Source organism: Chelmon rostratus, chromosome 2 (genome assembly GCF_017976325.1).
Source record: "Chelmon rostratus isolate fCheRos1 chromosome 2, fCheRos1.pri, whole genome shotgun sequence".
Taxonomy (NCBI): Eukaryota; Metazoa; Chordata; class Actinopteri; order Chaetodontiformes; family Chaetodontidae; genus Chelmon; species Chelmon rostratus.
In genome coordinates this window covers 17,643,993-17,661,429 of record NC_055659.1, presented here as the reverse complement: position 1 = coordinate 17,661,429, position 17,437 = coordinate 17,643,993, and the positions used below count along the sequence as shown (strand labels likewise).

Here is a 17,437-nt window from a genome sequence, read left to right as displayed (position 1 = left end):
TTTGGAGGATGTGACTTTAAAACTCTCTACACCAAAATCCACCATACATCATAGTTGGAGAACTTTTAGGATGGAAGGTTTCATTTAATCAAACAAGAAATGGAGACAGCTTTTTTTTGTTGTTGTTACATCCCATCCAGTCTCTTTTACTTCCTTCTCCTCTTTGGCTAGAGCACCAATGAGATGCACATAGGATCCAGTTGTAGCTTCCATAAGGTTTTGTGGAGCTGCAATAAAGTCGCAGGAGATCATCAGATAACTGGTGATACTTTAGATGAATCTGTAAGCATTTAGCATTACAGCTCCTTTATTCAGGTAGTTTTTCAGTGTTTACTGCTTCCTTAAAAAGGGAGGCAGGAAAAAAGGAGTTTATTGAGTTAAATCCCTCAGATGATGCTCTCATCATCTCATACCTCTTAGCACCTCTCACTTTTTACGTAATTAGTAATGTTTCTACATGAGACTCTTCCTAATGGCCTTTGGAAATTGTCTGCCCTTTACCTGGTTAGAAATGAGCAGGTCTTTGCACAAGCTGCTATTTAACACATCCACACAGGAAAGCCCAAAGAAAATGTCAGTAAAGTGTTCTGCAGGCTGTTGTAACATTTAAGTGTCCTTGGACTTTAACACAATGTCCTGTTGCTGTTTCGTCATTTTTTTTCTTTGCCTCTGCTTGTGTTGTCTCTGTGAAAAAGCTTTTTTTCTAATAGAGCCATCATCTGAGGGAGCAAAGGCAGTTTGCCATTTACACTTGTTGCATAGTAACAGTCAATTCTCTGCTATTAGTGATGAATTGATTTATTGCAGTTGGGGCTCAGCAGGTAGAGCCAGGGTTGGCGATCTGATCTCCAGCTCCTCCTGTCCACATTGCAAGTGTCCTTAGGCAACACATTGACCCCAGACTGCTTCTGCTGGTCAAACCGGCACCTTGCCTGATAGCTTGCTGTTATCCCTGTGTGAGTGTGCGTGTGACTGAGAGGCAAACTGTAAAGTACTTTGGATAAAAACTATAAATACACATGAAGGCATTTATTAATATAATGTTCTTCCGCTGCAGTTGTTTCTGGATAAAGACGATCAGATAAAGGAAGCATCAGCATCATGAATCTGAAACTTCTCTGGTAGAACTGAGACTGCACTTGGCTCATGGCGTCTGAGACCACTGTCACTGACCCAGGACCTACAGACAGCATACACCATTGTTACTGTAAATATTAACAGTATAACACTCTAAACTATGAACTTAACTGCAGTATTTCTAAAAGACCGTACTTCCAGGTGTTAACACACATGTTAAAAGCATCTGTTAACACCAAATAGACATGAAGAACACAAAATAGAATTTAAAAAATTTATTTAAATAGTTCTGTTCTTTTGTCCTCATTTCTTCTTGCTCTTCTTGTCCTTTGCCTTCTTTTTGGTTGGCTTCTCAGTGTTGGCCTTTTTGTAGAGGTAAAGTCCCACCAAGCCGAGCAGAGTGGGCACCAGGGCCAAACACACAAGGGGGAACACGTTGTTGACCATTTTCTGCCACGGTGTCTGCTGCGTCAGCGAAACCACCTCCACCTCGAACTCAAGAGCAGCGTCACCTGGGGAAGATCAAGGTCATGGTCAAAGTTTGGTCACACCAGGTGCTGAGATCTGGGCTTTTACTTTAACTTTACACCCATTTATATTACTTGCACATGTAAATGCATAAGGATATGAAATACAAGATGAAATATGTTACATAGGAAAGACAACATATCAGCTCTAGAGTGGTAACTTTTTTCTTGATGTGTTGTTGTCAACACTCATAGAAAGAACTTATGAGTGTAAATATACACATTTAAAACACATCAGTGAGCCACGCCACTGCACCAGGGCAACATGTGGCTTCATTACGATAAACATGGGTGGTAAACACTGTAGTATATTTTGAGCCATTCCCACACACACCAGCATGCTGTTGTAAATCTCCACAAGTGTGTATCAATTCGCAGCTGAAAATAGGCCCAAATAAATGCTCCAGTTTAACATGCATTTGCTAAAATTGCAGTGTTGGAAGAGCTTCGTCTTCAGGGCCGAGTGCGACAGGGTACGTTTTAACATATTCAAAGACGGACTAACACCTAGTTGCTTTTGGTCTTGTCATGGGATTTGTTGACAATGAGAAAGCCATAGAATGACACCAGCCCGATGCTCAAACAAATGTTCAGTGTGATTGTGCTTCTTTATGTGATCACAGTTGTGAAGCCGTGTAGAGCTGCGCAGTGAGGGGCAAACATTGTTCAGTACCTGGAATCGTAGGAGGGTAACCTTTTTTTCCATACGCAAGGTGAGCTGGAATAGTGGCTTTGATTTTTTGCCTGAGTGAGAGAACGAGAAATACGAAACACATTTATTGAGGCAGCATTTCTCAGATTCCATCGCAAAACTAAGCTGTGGTATTTCATTTTGAGTGAATTCGTGACTGCACGCCGCCGCTGAAAAGTAAATCTACTGCTAAGCTTTTTTCCCCTACGGACCGTCGCTTTTCACTTACCCTTCACACACACCAACCAAGCTTTGTTCCAGACCTGATAAGAAAACCACACAGGGAAAGTCAATCAGCCAAGCGAGCACATTTCACAGCAACACAACAGGCTGCAGTTATCTCAAATGCAAGCAAATCAAAGTGTCACTTCAATGCAGAAGGATTTACTGTTAATTTACCGGCAATGACTGTCCTCTTCCCCAGCTCCACAACAAGAGGGTCCATGGACAGAGAGGAGTCGATCACCTTGCCATCCATCAGTTTACCCTGGACAGTGAAACACACAGTGTGACATGAGATAGTGTTATTTGTTTAAATTTGTTCATCTCTGAGTCATTTGGTGCACACTTTATAGAGGTGGGTTTGACTTATGTTTTTGAGGAAAACAGGAAAATATTGTGGTTTTGACTTTTTTTTACAGCAATAGACAAATTGCAAATAATATTTTAGAACAACCTGTATATTTGCATTTTTGATCAATTAACAATCTAAAAAGGGAGATGAAAAGATATACCACTTTACATGTCTGTCCAGTGAAGCTAGCATCTGCAGTCGGTTAGCTTAGCTTAGCATAAAGACTGGAGACAAGGGGACACATCGTCTGTGGCTTTATGGATTAAACAAACAAGATGTACTCTGTCAGTCAGTCATTTTAGAGGTGCTGGACAGCGACTTTTTACTCACTTATTCCAGGTCATCTTTGTGCTAAGCTAACCGGCAGCTGCCTCCAGCTTAATGGGATCTACCTCCTCATCCCTTGTCTGCAGATACATCGTCCTGCACTGTATTTCTGTCACAGCTTTAATGCCTGTCATTCTCTTCACAGAGACTTTCAATGAACTTATTACTACAAGACAATCCTTCATTCAGTAGTAACAGTTCGCCTCACCTATGTCATTAGTTTCAACAAAGAGCTTGATAATCATTAAGGGCAAATTATCAATTAAAATGCCATCTTAAGACTGTTGAGAATCTTCTGAAGCTTTCATTTCTTACATATTATTGAAGTGTTTGTAAAAAGAGAGAAAAGTGGGAAGCAAGTCACAGACGTCAGGGTCTTTCTTTTGTTCTGTCCTTTTTTTGGGGCACATTCTGATTTTTTTATCATTCATTTCAGACATATATGATGGGAAAAGGCATGTACACGTGTTGGAAAATCTGCAAATAAAAAACTAGGATTCAAAGAATCAACAAGTGTGAGGACTGAAGCCTCCACTGCGGCCACAGACTGTCCGCCTGGGTGATCTGGTCTGGCTGCTGCTGTTATTGCTGACGTGTTGCACCGCCCCATCACTCCATAGTAAAAGCAGATCTCCTCACACACGAGAGAAAACACCAAATAAACCCGCGCTGACAGACACTAAACCGCGATCCGGCCTGTGTTCACCCTCAGGGCCACTTCTGTGCGCCGTTTGTAGCTCATGTGCGGCGTTAAAAGCGCTGCGCCGTCCACATGGTTGGTGCAGACGGTGCCACATAGACAACAATTGCGTTCGTCATCAGCTGGACCGCTTTCTACATAAATGACAATTAAAAAAAAGCGCACGGAGCGGACTGGATCGTGTCAGCCGCTTCAAACGGAGCCGATCATTGAGACTGTCTTACCGTGTAGTGGATTTGCAGCGTGTCTCCCATTTTGGAAAGTACGGAGCAAGTTTCAGGCTGCACCTTGGGTCAGAAGAGTTAACTGTTAGGCCAACACTGTTGCATTTATTTGCCGGCGGGTGTTATTGTGCCAGGAGCCGCTGTATTACTGCAGTATGACTGCGTTAGGTTGTGTCCCACTCACCAAGGTCTCCACCTCCAGCTCCTCCAGTGCGTTTTCCTCTGCCTGCTGTCCGCAGGTGAGAGCTGCGAGCAGCAGCAGAAAAGCGCCGGTCCTCATTGTGAACTTGTGGAAAAGAGCTGCCATCCAGCAACTTCCGTGTGGGCTTCTTCTACACACGGCAGCGGGGTGAGAGAGGCAGACGGAGAGGGGGGAGAGCGAGAAAGAGAGACGAGCTGTACAGCCTGCACCGTGTGTCCAAAATGGCTCAGCGCCGAGCAATGCTGATGTGTTATAAAGCTGGAGCGATAAGGACTAGCGGCCCGTGGACGTTGTCCCAACACCTGGGTCTCCCAAAAGAGCCCGCCTCAAACATTCCGCCAGCATCCCACCAGGCTGCCGCGGCGCAGGCGGAAGCGGCGCTCTGAGGATGCGCTGGGGGGCGGTGCTGTGCAGCTGGTGGCCGGCTCTGCCTCTCCGCGCTGGAGGGACCGTGAGGAGCAGACATCTGCTGCGAAGAGACGCCACGTCGCTGCTAGTCCCCCGCCAGCCGACTGGTAGCGACTGCCAGTGGTGGAAGGAGAGTTCAGGGCCTTTATTTAAGAATAGCACGCCGTGAATTTACTACAGCATGATTGAAAGTCCTGCAGCCAAAACCTTGCTTTCGTAAACGTGTGTAGGCCTCGAATGATCACCTAAATTTAAGCATCATAAGTAGTTATTGTGCAGCAAAAAGCTCCCCGCCAGTCATTTACTTTACTATAGCTATACTATCAATATTACTGCTGAAATTATGTGATTGTTGCCTTTGACTGCTGTAGATGTTTATTTTTTTTAGCTAATTTGAACTTCTTTGTATAGTTTAATCTACAGCACATTCTATAAGATCATCATAAGTTCATAGCATTGCATAGCATAGCATCTCACTGTACTGTGAGACCCGCATTTCTAAAAAGTCAACTTTTTAGATGCTGCTTTCAGCTTTGTGACAATCCAGATACAGGTCCACGTTTTTAAACAGTTTATTTATCCTAAGAAGAAGGAGAATTCCCTCAATCCACACAGCAACACTTAATGCTTCTGTTTACAGAAACATTCACATTCAAAATCACCAAATTTGGAGATACATGGCTTTCACGTGACAGGAAAATTACGAAGTCAAAAGTAACTACAAACTAACGCAGTCAGAATACAATATTTGCCTCTGAAATGGAGTGAAGTAAAATTATAAAGTCATATAAAAAAATAAAATACTCAAATAAAGTACAAGTTTCTCAAATTTGTAATAAGTGCAGTATTTGAGTAAATGTGATTCGCTACATTCCAGCAAAGTTTAAACCAGAAAATGATCTCAAATATGCAAAAATAAGAACAAATGTATTAAAGCTCATGAAAAAGCTTTTTTCTTCAACATGAAATATGTATGGCTCAATAGGGAACAAGAGTTCAATAGTTCAAGAGTGTGGAAAAAAAATATCAGTTATTATTTATCAAGAATTTAACACTCCGCTGATTTGCTTCATCAGGACTGTGTGGGTGCAATTTGATCAGATTTGATTGACAGTGATCAGGCAGCATAAACAAACAACCCCACACCTGTCATCAGGTCTGGATTCAAATGTTTCTACACTCTGATCGCTGCAACACGTTACATCACCTTTTCCCAAAATGAGCTTGCTTTAAACCATTAAGAAAAGCAAAGACAGAATAGCAAACAACCAAAGCTGTGTTAGTGTAGAACCACACCGCTCAGAGTATAACTCTGAGTGAGAAATTTTTGGGCCTTTAAACTCATACTCAGCATATAACAGCTCATGTTTGCCCCTCAATGTGTGGTTTTAAGCATCAAATTAAAGTCCAGTCCAGAACTAAAATGAAAATCTACATGAGAGTAGCTGGAGGAAAAAAACACTGCAAAAAATGCAAAAAATTTACTTCCGAAGAAGAGAAAAAACTGTTGTGCTGGACTCTGTGAAAAGTTCTGACAACTTCAAGAGAAAAACATGGGGAGTCTTGTTTTTTCAGTCATATCCCTCCCTCCATTCCTGTACAATGTGTTCAGATATGAAACATTATAATTCTGTCACTCTGCCTCCGTCAACCTCTAAAATGTCAGGAGTTATACATGCCAAATTGAAGTGTCTGTTAATCCTGAATCTGTGGTATTAAAGAAGGAACAGAAGAAGGCATTTTTGACTGAGGACTCTCACTTCCCCTGACTTTATTTACAACAATGACCTGCAAAACTGCAACCATTTAAATCACCAACTGTCTCAAGTCCTCTGCCAGCAGGATATCACAGAAGTATCACTATCACAGATTGCAGTATTAGTCCCACATGCTCATGTATTAGACAATAGATAGTTTTTCATGCAGAGAAGTGAGAGCTAGGAGTAAAGCTTTGTTAGGTGGTGCTAACTAAAACAAACCTAGGCTGCTCAGTGATAAATGTACTAGGTGTCCTGCCATGCTGCTTACAGGCTCAAGCATTGAATCGTTTAGACATCTATACCCACAGAAGCATTGCAAATGTGCAGTTAATATAAAGCTACATGGCTGAAGTTACAGGAAATATAGACCCTGTAATAGGTGCATGATCAAGAACAGAACATTAAAACACGGTGCAGCACTGAAATAGAAATGACTGACTCATCTTTGCGTGCAAACTAAAGATAAGACCTCCTCTCTCTACAGAAGTAGATACGGAAATATATTCTGGTAAAACCACAGTATTTTGTTTTTTAATGTATGATTTGAATCCATTGCCGCATTCAAATATTGCATCAAAATTCCTCTAGGTCTAAAGATTCATGAGTTCTATCAGTAGGCAGGTTTTCTGTGGTAATAGCTGGTAAAAACATGTCTTTATAATCATTACGACATTACATAGTAACATCATAAATTAGGAGTATGACACACTCAAATGCTCTTACAAGGTTGTTTCCTTTAATCATTTCAAGTAGTTCAATTTAGAAACTTTATTTTGTTCTCCATCTGTGGAAGAAAATATTGCACAAGCGTTATGCAATACTGTAGACCAATGCAACATTTCCTGACAACTCAATAACTTCACACATACAACAGGAACTTTACATAACAGGATGTCAGGCTCAGCAGCAATTAGACTTATTACAACTTCTAAATTCTTAGTCTTGTAATTTCCAGATAACACATCATCACTGGACTTGACGCCAATTAGCATACAGCTAATTAAAATGCGGTGAGGCAAGCCTGTGGCTTTTGGTCATCTCTTGGAAAACCTCCTGCTGGTTTGCAGTGTTTTAATGAGGGAGGCTGGTGGTATTGTGACTGTTGTGTGAACCTGTCCTGCAATTTTCAGGAAAAACAGAGGTATCTAACAACAAGGAGGTGTAATCAACCCATTTTGTTTAGATTTGTCCATCTACTCTGGATGAATGTCTGAAGGAAATATTCCTTCAGTGTTTCCAGAGTGTTTAATGGGCAGAAACAGACACGAAATTAAGTCATGGCCAACGGTAAAAAGAAGGTAGACCCAAGTCACGCACCTGTGCAGACCCATTTTACTGTTTGTTATATATAAAACTATTACTATGCATTTGCTAAGATAAATCAGGACTGAGGTGACACTGTGCCAAATCTTTAACAACCCTCGTTGTTCAAACGTCCTTGTTTGTCATCTGTCAACAAAAATTCTGGTTTGGTTTTGACCTTTCTTCTCGCGAGATCTCATTTCCTACTGCGTTATCCCCCGGAAAATACCGTGAGACGTTTAGTGCAGGACTACTCAGATAAGGTAAGTGAGAATACTGTCACCGCCGCGAAGAAGACAATATACACGTATGTCCCTGCAGTTGATGAAATAATGGAGTGTTTGTCGGTGGTCATGTGGCGGTTGTGTAGCCTCGGTGTTGCCGGGTTGAAGCAGCGGCGGGCGGCTCGCTGGCAGCAGGATGCCCGCCGAGGTGATGAGCGGATTGGATGAATGGGGTGGATCGGGACGGCGGATACGCTAGCTGCCGTCTCATCGCCCCAGCGATTAAAAGATTTATTCTGATAAATGTGTTATCAGCAGATGAGATTATGGGGAAATGTTCCCGCCCGGTAGCCGAAATGAACTGAATGAGCTAAAGCGGAGAGATGCGCGGGGCCGACGGTAACGGCTAATGACGGCAGGATGGCTGCAGCGTTACCTACCGTAGCATCCCTGGCTAACGTAACCTGAATCACCCGGGGCTGAATTATCATTGTCAGGCCGGCACATGGCCCTGCTCCCGCATAAATCACCATGTTAAGAGCTCATCTAAACGTGGAAACCTGTCTGTGAGAGGGTGGGAGCTGGTGTCAGACAGTGGAAGTGTGGTGATCCTCTTCAGCACCATGGACAGGGCTGCTGTTAGCCCCATTTCTACCGACGACTTTGTTTATCTCTATTTGATCTTCTACTTTTCACTTTACTGAGCCTGATCGTTCTCTGAATGCCTCGCTGTTGTCGCAGGGTGAATGAATCAGTGCACTCTCACGACAAGGTTATACATGACATAACTGAGCTCACTTGTCTCTTTCCACTTTGAAATACAGCTAATCGGCATTCTTTATAATGCAGAGTACGTGCAGTCACTGTGGCTTTTCACACAGCACATACCCCACAAATGCCCAAAGATGTGTTTGTACATTTAGAAGATATCAGCTGGGAAAGTTTGCATTATTTACAGGTATATTTTTTCTTTTTATTATCACAAGATGTTGAAAACATTTGCTGTTTGCATAAGACAGTAGCCTGGTTCCAGACCTCTGAGATCTCTGTTCAGCACTGATAACAGTGAAAACTGAAACAAATCGAAACCTGGATTATATTGTTACATGCAGTGCAGTTCCACTTTAAGAGAATATTTTGGACACTATACACAGCTATACCTGCAAAACACGTTTTCCTCTTACAGTATTTAGAGTAATTGTCATTTAAATGTTCAAATAGACTGTGAATGTGCTGTGTGGTGGGCTTTAACTGGCCTGGTAATGTAGGACATTTTGCATGTGCTCTGAGGGCTTGGAACTGTTGCAGGCTAACATTTGAAGGAGGGGGGAAAAAAGCAGCGAGAAGGGTCTGAACAGATTGCGCTGCAGCCTGGAGTCATGGCACTGACATGCATCCTCTTGATGATGACTGTGGGCGATTAGCATAGCATGCACCTGTCTGTGGTGCGCATGTAGAAGTGAAATTTTCTGGCATGGTCGAGCAGGGTTTTTTTGTGAAGGAGAGACAAGGTGAGCTGCAGCGTTCTCATTGTAATTTAAGAAAACCTTACAGACGGTTTAGTTTATTAATACTGCTGGCTTTATTCCAACATTAATAATTTGATTTGATTTCCAGCATCCTTCATCTTATGTTTAGCTCGCAATGTACAACCCCAATTCCAAAAAACGCTGTGTAAAGTTATGGAATGCTAAAACACCAACAGGTTGATTGGTAAGAGGTGATAGTATCATGATTAGGTATGAAAGCAGCATCCTGATAGGGCTCAGTCGTTCACAAGCGAGGATGGAGCGAGGTTCAACACTTTGTGAACACATGATTGTATGAAGGATATTAATACATGGGCTCAGGAAGACTTTGTCAAACTGTTGTCAGTAAACACAGTTTGTTTGGAAATCACTGCATTCTGTTTTTATTTATGTTTTACACAATGTCCCAACTTTTTTGGAATCAGGGTTGTTGCAACGCACATAAAAGTACTAAATGTTATTTGTTCTGTTTCCTTTCAGCCTTCCTTCACAATCTATCCCTGCTGGAATAGTGAAACTTTGCAGAAAGGCATCTAGAATCGGGACTGTAGCCGCACACTGAAGTTCAAGAACTTCACCTGAATCATGGGGAACATTTTCGGGAATTTACTGAAGAGCCTCATAGGGAAGAAGGAGATGAGGATCTTGATGGTGGGGCTCGATGCTGCAGGAAAAACAACGATCCTCTACAAGCTCAAACTGGGGGAAATAGTCACCACAATCCCAACCATTGGTATGTGCATAGTCGAAGTAACATTAGTTGTTATCCGTGTTTGCTTTACACGTTGTATGACCCTGCTCTTGTTTGCAGGGTTCAATGTGGAGACGGTGGAGTATAAGAACATCAGCTTCACTGTGTGGGATGTGGGTGGGCAGGACAAGATCCGCCCCCTCTGGAGACACTACTTTCAAAACACACAGGGTGAGCAGAGCTAATCAAAGGGTTAGAAAGACAACGCTTTCCTCTTCTTCTTCTCTCCAGGAAAATAATGTGTTTGGTTCGTTCCTCTCGCTCTTTCAGGTCTAATCTTTGTGGTGGACAGTAATGACAGAGAGCGTGTGAACGAAGCTCGAGAAGAGCTGATGAGGATGCTGGCTGAGGATGAACTGAGAGATGCAGTCCTGCTTGTGTTTGCCAATAAACAGGCAAGAAACCATAACTCTTTGCATGTATACACACATATATACAGAATATGTAAATCAATACATTGCAGGGCTGTAGTGGACAATCAACCCACATGCAGTAGCCCAGCTCCTACTTAAAGTATCTTGTTTAGTCCAACAGTCAAAAAGATGCTTGACAAATGATTGAAACAATTAATCAGTTATCAAAATTGTTGCCTATGAGTTTTCTGTTGATTGATCAGTTGATTGACCCAGAATCCATAAAAGAAAATCCCAAAAGGTAACGACTATGGAGCATACCTTTACCATTTCAGACTTATGGTCTTTCCAGCGTTATTAATTATTAACCAAACCCATAGCTTCCATTGTACAACGGCATGCACACATGCAGCCAACTGATTTTTTTCTTGGTTAGTGAAAAAAAAATCAGCAGATCACTTGATTAAAGGTCAAGTGTGTGGGAGTTAATGGCATCTAGTGGTGAGGTTGTAGATTGCAACCAAATGAACACCCCTCGCCTCTGCATCCCCTACAATGGCCACTAAAGGCATGAGAGGCACTTTCTAGAGCCAGCGTTTGGCTTGTCCGTCCTGGGCTACTGTAGAAACATGGCGGACTGTGGAAGAGGACCTGCTCCCCCTGTGGATATGAAAAGCTCACTCAGATAACAAAAACACAGCAATTCTTATTTTTTAGGTGTTTATACCCAAATGACACATACTTCTGAACAGTATGTTCCATTTCTGTCGATAGATCCCCCGAAATCTTTCACTTTGGACCGTTAAGCATTGCTCTGTAAAATGGCAGAAAATAGTCAGAAAATGCCCTCCACAACTTCACAGAGACCAAGGTGGCGACTCCAGCCTGCTTGTTTTGTCCATCCAAAAATCAAAAATCCAAAAAAATGTAATTTACTGTCATATATGACAAAGACGTCAGCTGTCCTGTCTTTATAAAGTCTCTCACCTCTAATCCTTGACTCACTCTCTCCTCACTGAACTCTCTCTCTCTTTGACAGGACTTACCCAACGCCATGAATGCTGCCGAGATCACAGACAAGTTGGGCTTACACTCCCTGCGTCACCGCAACTGGTACATCCAGGCCACCTGCGCCACCAGCGGCGACGGCCTCTATGAGGGTCTTGATTGGCTGGCCAATCAACTGAAGAACAAGAAATAAGAAGACAAGTGGAAAAAGCAGCCAGCAGCCACACCCGTCCAGCTTTTTATTTGTTTTGGGAAATGTGGGCGCCAGTTAGGAACAGGGGTTTTGATTGATTGGTGAAAGGCAAGATTCTGGGTTTTATTTTCAGTCTGTTGAGGTTCCCAATAGTTTTAAGCGCTTGATGAAAACAGGTTGTCACATATTTCATATTAAATCACTCTCACACACACACACTCACACACAAGAATGCACACTAACCATAAGCAATCACAGCAGACACTTGCTTTTCCTGTGTCCACCTCTTGTCCTTAGGTGCAATGTACTGTATGTTAGTCTCTAGGTGCTGTACCCAGTCATGTGTGACCCCTCTGAGTCAGATGTGACTTTTTGTCGATGCCGTCTCTCAACCGTCACTCGTCCATGTGAAGAACTGTTCTGTGTCAGTTGCACTTCCTGTTTGTTTGTTTTTCCTTTCCTGCAGGGGTAACAGAGCCATGATTGAGAACAATCACAGCCTAATAGTTCACTTTAACGGTTTGTCCTCCCTTTTAATTTGCGAGCAATGCTGAGGCACTTTGACACTCACATAATGTGTGTACATGCGTGCGAGCGGGCATGCATGCTGCAGAAAAAGACGACAGGATCGGACCTCCCTCTTTCAGACGTCCTCTCACTGCCTCATTTTGGAAATCTTTTGATATCTGTGGCATGTTTCTACTGCCTGTGTGGCAACCCGGAGTGTCACAGCTGCCCTTTTTGAATATTTTAAAACGCTCGACACGTCCTCGACTGCCTGAACTGCATGCATCCTGGTAGACCTTGCTGACAGTGTTACATACTTCTCCATCCTCGGAGCTGCATGGATGTTGACGCTGTTTGTACATTTCTCTCTCACTGCCCTCATCGTGTTCTGGTGCTGTTTACAGTAGGAAAATACCCAAACCACCAGTTTTTGCGCGTGGTTCTCAACATGCGCTAAATACAGCATAGTCAGCTTTATGGTCTTTTGATGTGTAAGCAGTATATAGATTAACTGTCCTGCACATAAACACAACACACATGACCTGTGCAGCTGCTGCTTGTCTGCCTTCATGTGTGTCCGTATGAGTACTCAAACTGTGTCAGGTTGCTCTCGCTTTGTGCGTTTTTGTCCCAGACTTGCATATCGGGGAATGATTCTGTTGCTGATAAGTCTGTGTTACCGAATGTGAATAACGTTGATGAACCTATATATGGCTGTAATGATATTTATTTGACATGCATATTCCTTTATTTCAGTGACGCGTCGGCATAATCACGTGAAAGGAAGCAGGGTAAGCAGTTCAGTTCATTCAGTACCGCGTCACCACTGATACCAGCAGAATCCACAGACTTGTGTCAGTAAAACTTTGTGCCATACATGGGTACTAATCCTCAAATACACATGACAGTACAACATGCTGTAAATCCACACCACAGAGTTATGAGTGCATTGTTCATATTCCACATCTATGGTATGTTAAATCGTGAGTTTGATCATTTGGGTTTTTTGTGGCCTTACATTTAGTGATGACTTCAAATTGATTCCTTCCTAACTCCTTAGTTTCTGATTTTACGTCACATATATTTATCTAGAAAGAATCGTTTAACAGATTTATTTGTCTATGCCCTCAAAAGGCGGGTTTTTGCACCAGAGTTCAGGATGATTAGGCAAAGGTTTTGTCCTTTTGTTTTGCCAGTATACTTGATTCATATTAGGTGGTAGATTTCTTTGGTTTTCTTTGGGGTGTAAAGAAACTTTGATGTAGACTGTGTCTGTGAAACAATAATAATCTGTGCGAAAAAAAAAGAAAAATACTTCTGATGATTCATTCTGTACCGTTATAGTTACACAAGTAGATTTAAAAACGGTGAAGACCATGTTTTAATGCTTGAATGCAAGGAGACATCTGTATGTGATGTAAGACAACAAACTAAATCCTGCTGTATTACGAATAAACTCATTTTCTGTATGACCTGTCTCATCAACTGTGAGTGAGTGTCACTGGTGGGCTTCATGTTTTCATGTTTGCAAGTGAGGAATGGCTGAAGCAATAGAGGAGCTTTTGCTGTGACAAGCTTCTACCACAAGAGGGCAGTCTTTAGCAACAGCATGTATAGTGAGTGTGTGCTGTGTCTCTGTTTTATAATCCAAAGCTACCTGCAGGGGTTTTTTAATCATAATTTTTCTGTTTTGGGTCCCGGATACCCCGAAGCCCCTTTAACAGCTCAAACACATGCTTCACATTGTTTTGCATTAGAAACATGATTTTCAACTGACTTCTGAAGTCGGCTACAGAAAATGGCACATTTCTTCTGTTTGCTGTCAGAAACCCAAGATGAAAAACATGGATCAATAGAATGGATTTTCTCTATTTACTTGTTACTGTTGACAGTACCTTTTTACACAGCACCACGTCTCCCAAAATGGATGGATATTTGATGGAAAAATAGGTTGAATTCAAAGCTGTCATTGCATTTATACATGCAGGTCTGTGGGACCCTAAAGAAGGAAGTGAAGCCGATGTCTACAGAAGTCAAGGGCTGCCAGGCAAGTTTTAGTCTAAGAGAAATGAAGCAACACATGAACGTACAGAGAGTGGAGCGGAGATTAAACTTAGAAAACAGCTTTAGTGCAGAAACCCTGTGACATACAACTGTTTTCAAATACACAACTTTTCAAAAATAAATACATATATTAACAATTTTGCATGAAGAACAGAAAATGATCTAAATGAACAGAATTCCGGAAGGACTAAGAGGCCCTTCCAAAATTATTTGAGGTGGAAGGCTGTTTTTACTTTGTGCAATCTTTGTGCATTTTATCAATTTTACCAACAGACTTTTTCATTTAGTAGCTTCCTGCATATGTTTAATTTTGGCAGCCAGATACACTGTATTCTTCATTCTGCTCAAAGCAGGACTTTGCAGCAGTTTCTTTCAGCAAAACACAGACTTTAAGTACAGCCTATCATTGGGCCAAGCAGACTTTCCTGATATACCGTCTGGTAGTTCATGTTTACTTGGTGCAGCTGGTGTTGACAATCAACGCTGATGTTGTAAGAGGGAGCCTGTGTGTGTGGGTGTTTGTTTGTGTGTGGGTTTTTGTTTGTGTGTGTGGGTGTTTGTCTGTCACCCATGTTGCAAAGACATAAATCTGTTTACACAGTCACACTGTGGGGACTCACTTTCCTTATGGGGGCAAAATGCAAGTCCCTATAATGCAAATTCTAATATTTTAAGGTGAATGCTTGGGTTAAGGTAAGGGTTAGGGTAAAGTTTAGGGTTAGGCAAGTACTGGTTATGGTAATCTTTAGAGTAAGTCTCCAGGAAATGAAAGTCAGTGTTGTGTGCACTGTGCGACTTTGTTAAAGGGAATAAATGTGCAGAACTTCTGATCTTGTGGCAGAACAACTTGTGATGTGAATCTTTTTATGTCACCTTGAACTGCTTTTGTTCTCACAGGTTGTCTTCTGAGAGGACCAGAAGAAAAGACTTTTGAGAATCACTTCCTGGTGGTGGTAAAATATTAACTTTTTGTTCTGAACCCCCCTCACATTTCAAGTGACCGAAATTTGAAATGAAGGAAAAGGTGAAGAACGACTCTTTCTTGTAAAGTGGAGACCATTTCCTGTCAGATACATAGTTCTGTGTAATTAGACCTGTCCAGATAGAAAAGAAAACGTTTTCTCCCTCTCTCTCTCTCTCTCTCTCTCTCTCTCCCTCTCTCTCTCTCTCTCTCTCTCTGTGAGTGTGTGTGTGTGCGTGCATGTCACAGACAGACTGGAGCTGCAGGCAGAGCCAGTTTCTACAGAGCAGTTCAGCTGGCTCACCCACTCTCACAGGCAGGCAGACGATGTTTGCACGGAGCTGAAGCGACAAACTAAGATGATGACAAGAGATAAGATATCCTAACCAAACCAGATATTAGTCAGAGTTCAAGAAGAACACTTCCTGCTTCCAGTTTGACTTCAACACTGGAAGAAATGTTCAATAACACCTATATGTGTAAACACAAGCAGTCCTAAGTACAGCAGTAAAAGCATGCAGCAACAGAATGATGCAGCAATAAAACAATCTTACATTTCCAGGCCACCTGTATAAAGGAGTGCTGAGGTCAAAGCCTGACTGTTAAGACAACAGAAGACAGAGTGACCCATACAGTGAAGAAAGAAGATAACCGATTTCTGTCAGGGGACAATATTAGGACGGGATATGATTGTTTTCCCCAGGGGAGTAAAAATGGCCATTTCTTTCAAGGGAAGGAGGAAGTGACTCAGCTGTTCTGACTGTAGTGATAAAGCAACTTAAACATCAAGGAACAATGAAGGAGAGCCCACAACAGTTAGTGTGACATGCTGTCCAATATTCATTAAATGTGCAACACCTGCCAAATAATGTAAAAACCCTACCTGTGTGCAGCTTTTACCCACATTACTGTGCAGGATAATGTGCACATGGAAATGTTTGGCATGTCATACTTGTGTGTCTGGCAGCACATTAATGGTTATCTCACTCAGTTAATCTACATGCTGTCATCACAGGTCAGGCATACGTCTCTTTCAGATTGTCCCTGTGGCCTTGGAGCCTCAGGTGCCATGCAGTCTTCGTCCTTGGTTGGACTGTGAGTGAGGACCTTTGTTGCTCACTCTCCGTGTTCCCCATCCGTCTTAACTGTCAAACTCTCAAATAAAGGTAACAAGCTGCATCTCTGTGCTGAAAGGTTTTTGGACTTGATGACAACACTGCTGTGAATGCTCTGTTGTGTAAACAGACTCAGTGACCGGTGAAGTTCTTCTTTTTAGAATATATTCCCCATACTTTTGTACATCAGGGAGACATACTTATTTTTCTTTCTTTCCAGAGCTAGGCTTAAAATGAAAGTGAGAGCTGTCTTTGCCTCTGAACTCTTACTGTCAGATCATCCAACTCAACTGATTATCATATTCAATGGTATTCCTTTGCCTTGTCTTAACTGAGGGCTTTTCAAATGTTATTTCTGTTTTCTTAATTCAGTTTTGTTGCTAATTCTCTTGTGTTTTGTCCTGTCTGCTTAACACCCAGTGCTTTTATTGTGAAGCTCTTCATAGGCTAACTTTTGTTTTGAAAAGTGTTTGATGAATAACTTCCTCCGCCGCAAATTCTGCAGACCCACTGTACTCGACAACATCCAAGGCCTCATCTGTCCCAAATTATTTGGCCTTGCATGTGCACTTAAAGAATGACTCATATTTGTATCTTACAAATAATTCAAACAATAGGGCTAAATAGAAGATAGAAAGGCATTTTTTGAAAATGATGATGATGATGATGATGATGATAGTGGAGGAAGGTGCTGTGACTCCGTGAGTGCATCCATTGATATTTTTCACGGCAGACAGCGTCTTCATATTTTTCCCGTCTGGACATGAGAAAAAGAAACTCGCGGTATGTGCTCATGCATCTGACAAAGCGTTTTTTCAAGCTTTCCGTGAGATTTCCAGGCTTTGTGAGCAGCTACGTGCGCTGTGTCGCTGTATGGCCGCGGGCAGGGCCCTCCCTGATAAATCAGTGCCAGAGAAACAGACGCTCCTGCCGCTGATTG

General features: G+C 42.2%; 2 protein-coding genes across 2 annotated transcripts; one reads left to right on the top strand and one right to left on the bottom strand.

Moving 5' to 3' along the window:
- Positions 1-1,337: 1,337 nt before the first annotated feature.
- Positions 1,338-4,682, bottom strand: fkbp11 (FKBP prolyl isomerase 11). Its single transcript, XM_041947400.1, has 6 exons — positions 4,305-4,682; positions 4,121-4,183; positions 2,695-2,782; positions 2,525-2,558; positions 2,278-2,348; positions 1,338-1,589 (listed from the first exon to the last, which is right to left on the bottom strand). The coding sequence occupies exons 1-6, from the start codon at positions 4,425-4,427 to the stop codon at positions 1,381-1,383; spliced, it is 588 nt and encodes a 195-aa protein (XP_041803334.1). The 5' UTR covers positions 4,428-4,682; the 3' UTR covers positions 1,338-1,380.
- A 3,328-nt stretch (positions 4,683-8,010) lies between these two features.
- Positions 8,011-13,793, top strand: LOC121613782 (ADP-ribosylation factor 3). Its single transcript, XM_041947413.1, has 5 exons — positions 8,011-8,055; positions 10,026-10,278; positions 10,357-10,467; positions 10,567-10,691; positions 11,689-13,793. Exons 2-5 carry the CDS (start codon positions 10,131-10,133, stop codon positions 11,848-11,850), a joined length of 546 nt encoding a protein of 181 aa, XP_041803347.1. The 5' UTR covers positions 8,011-8,055; positions 10,026-10,130; the 3' UTR covers positions 11,851-13,793.
- Positions 13,794-17,437: the final 3,644 nt, after the last annotated feature.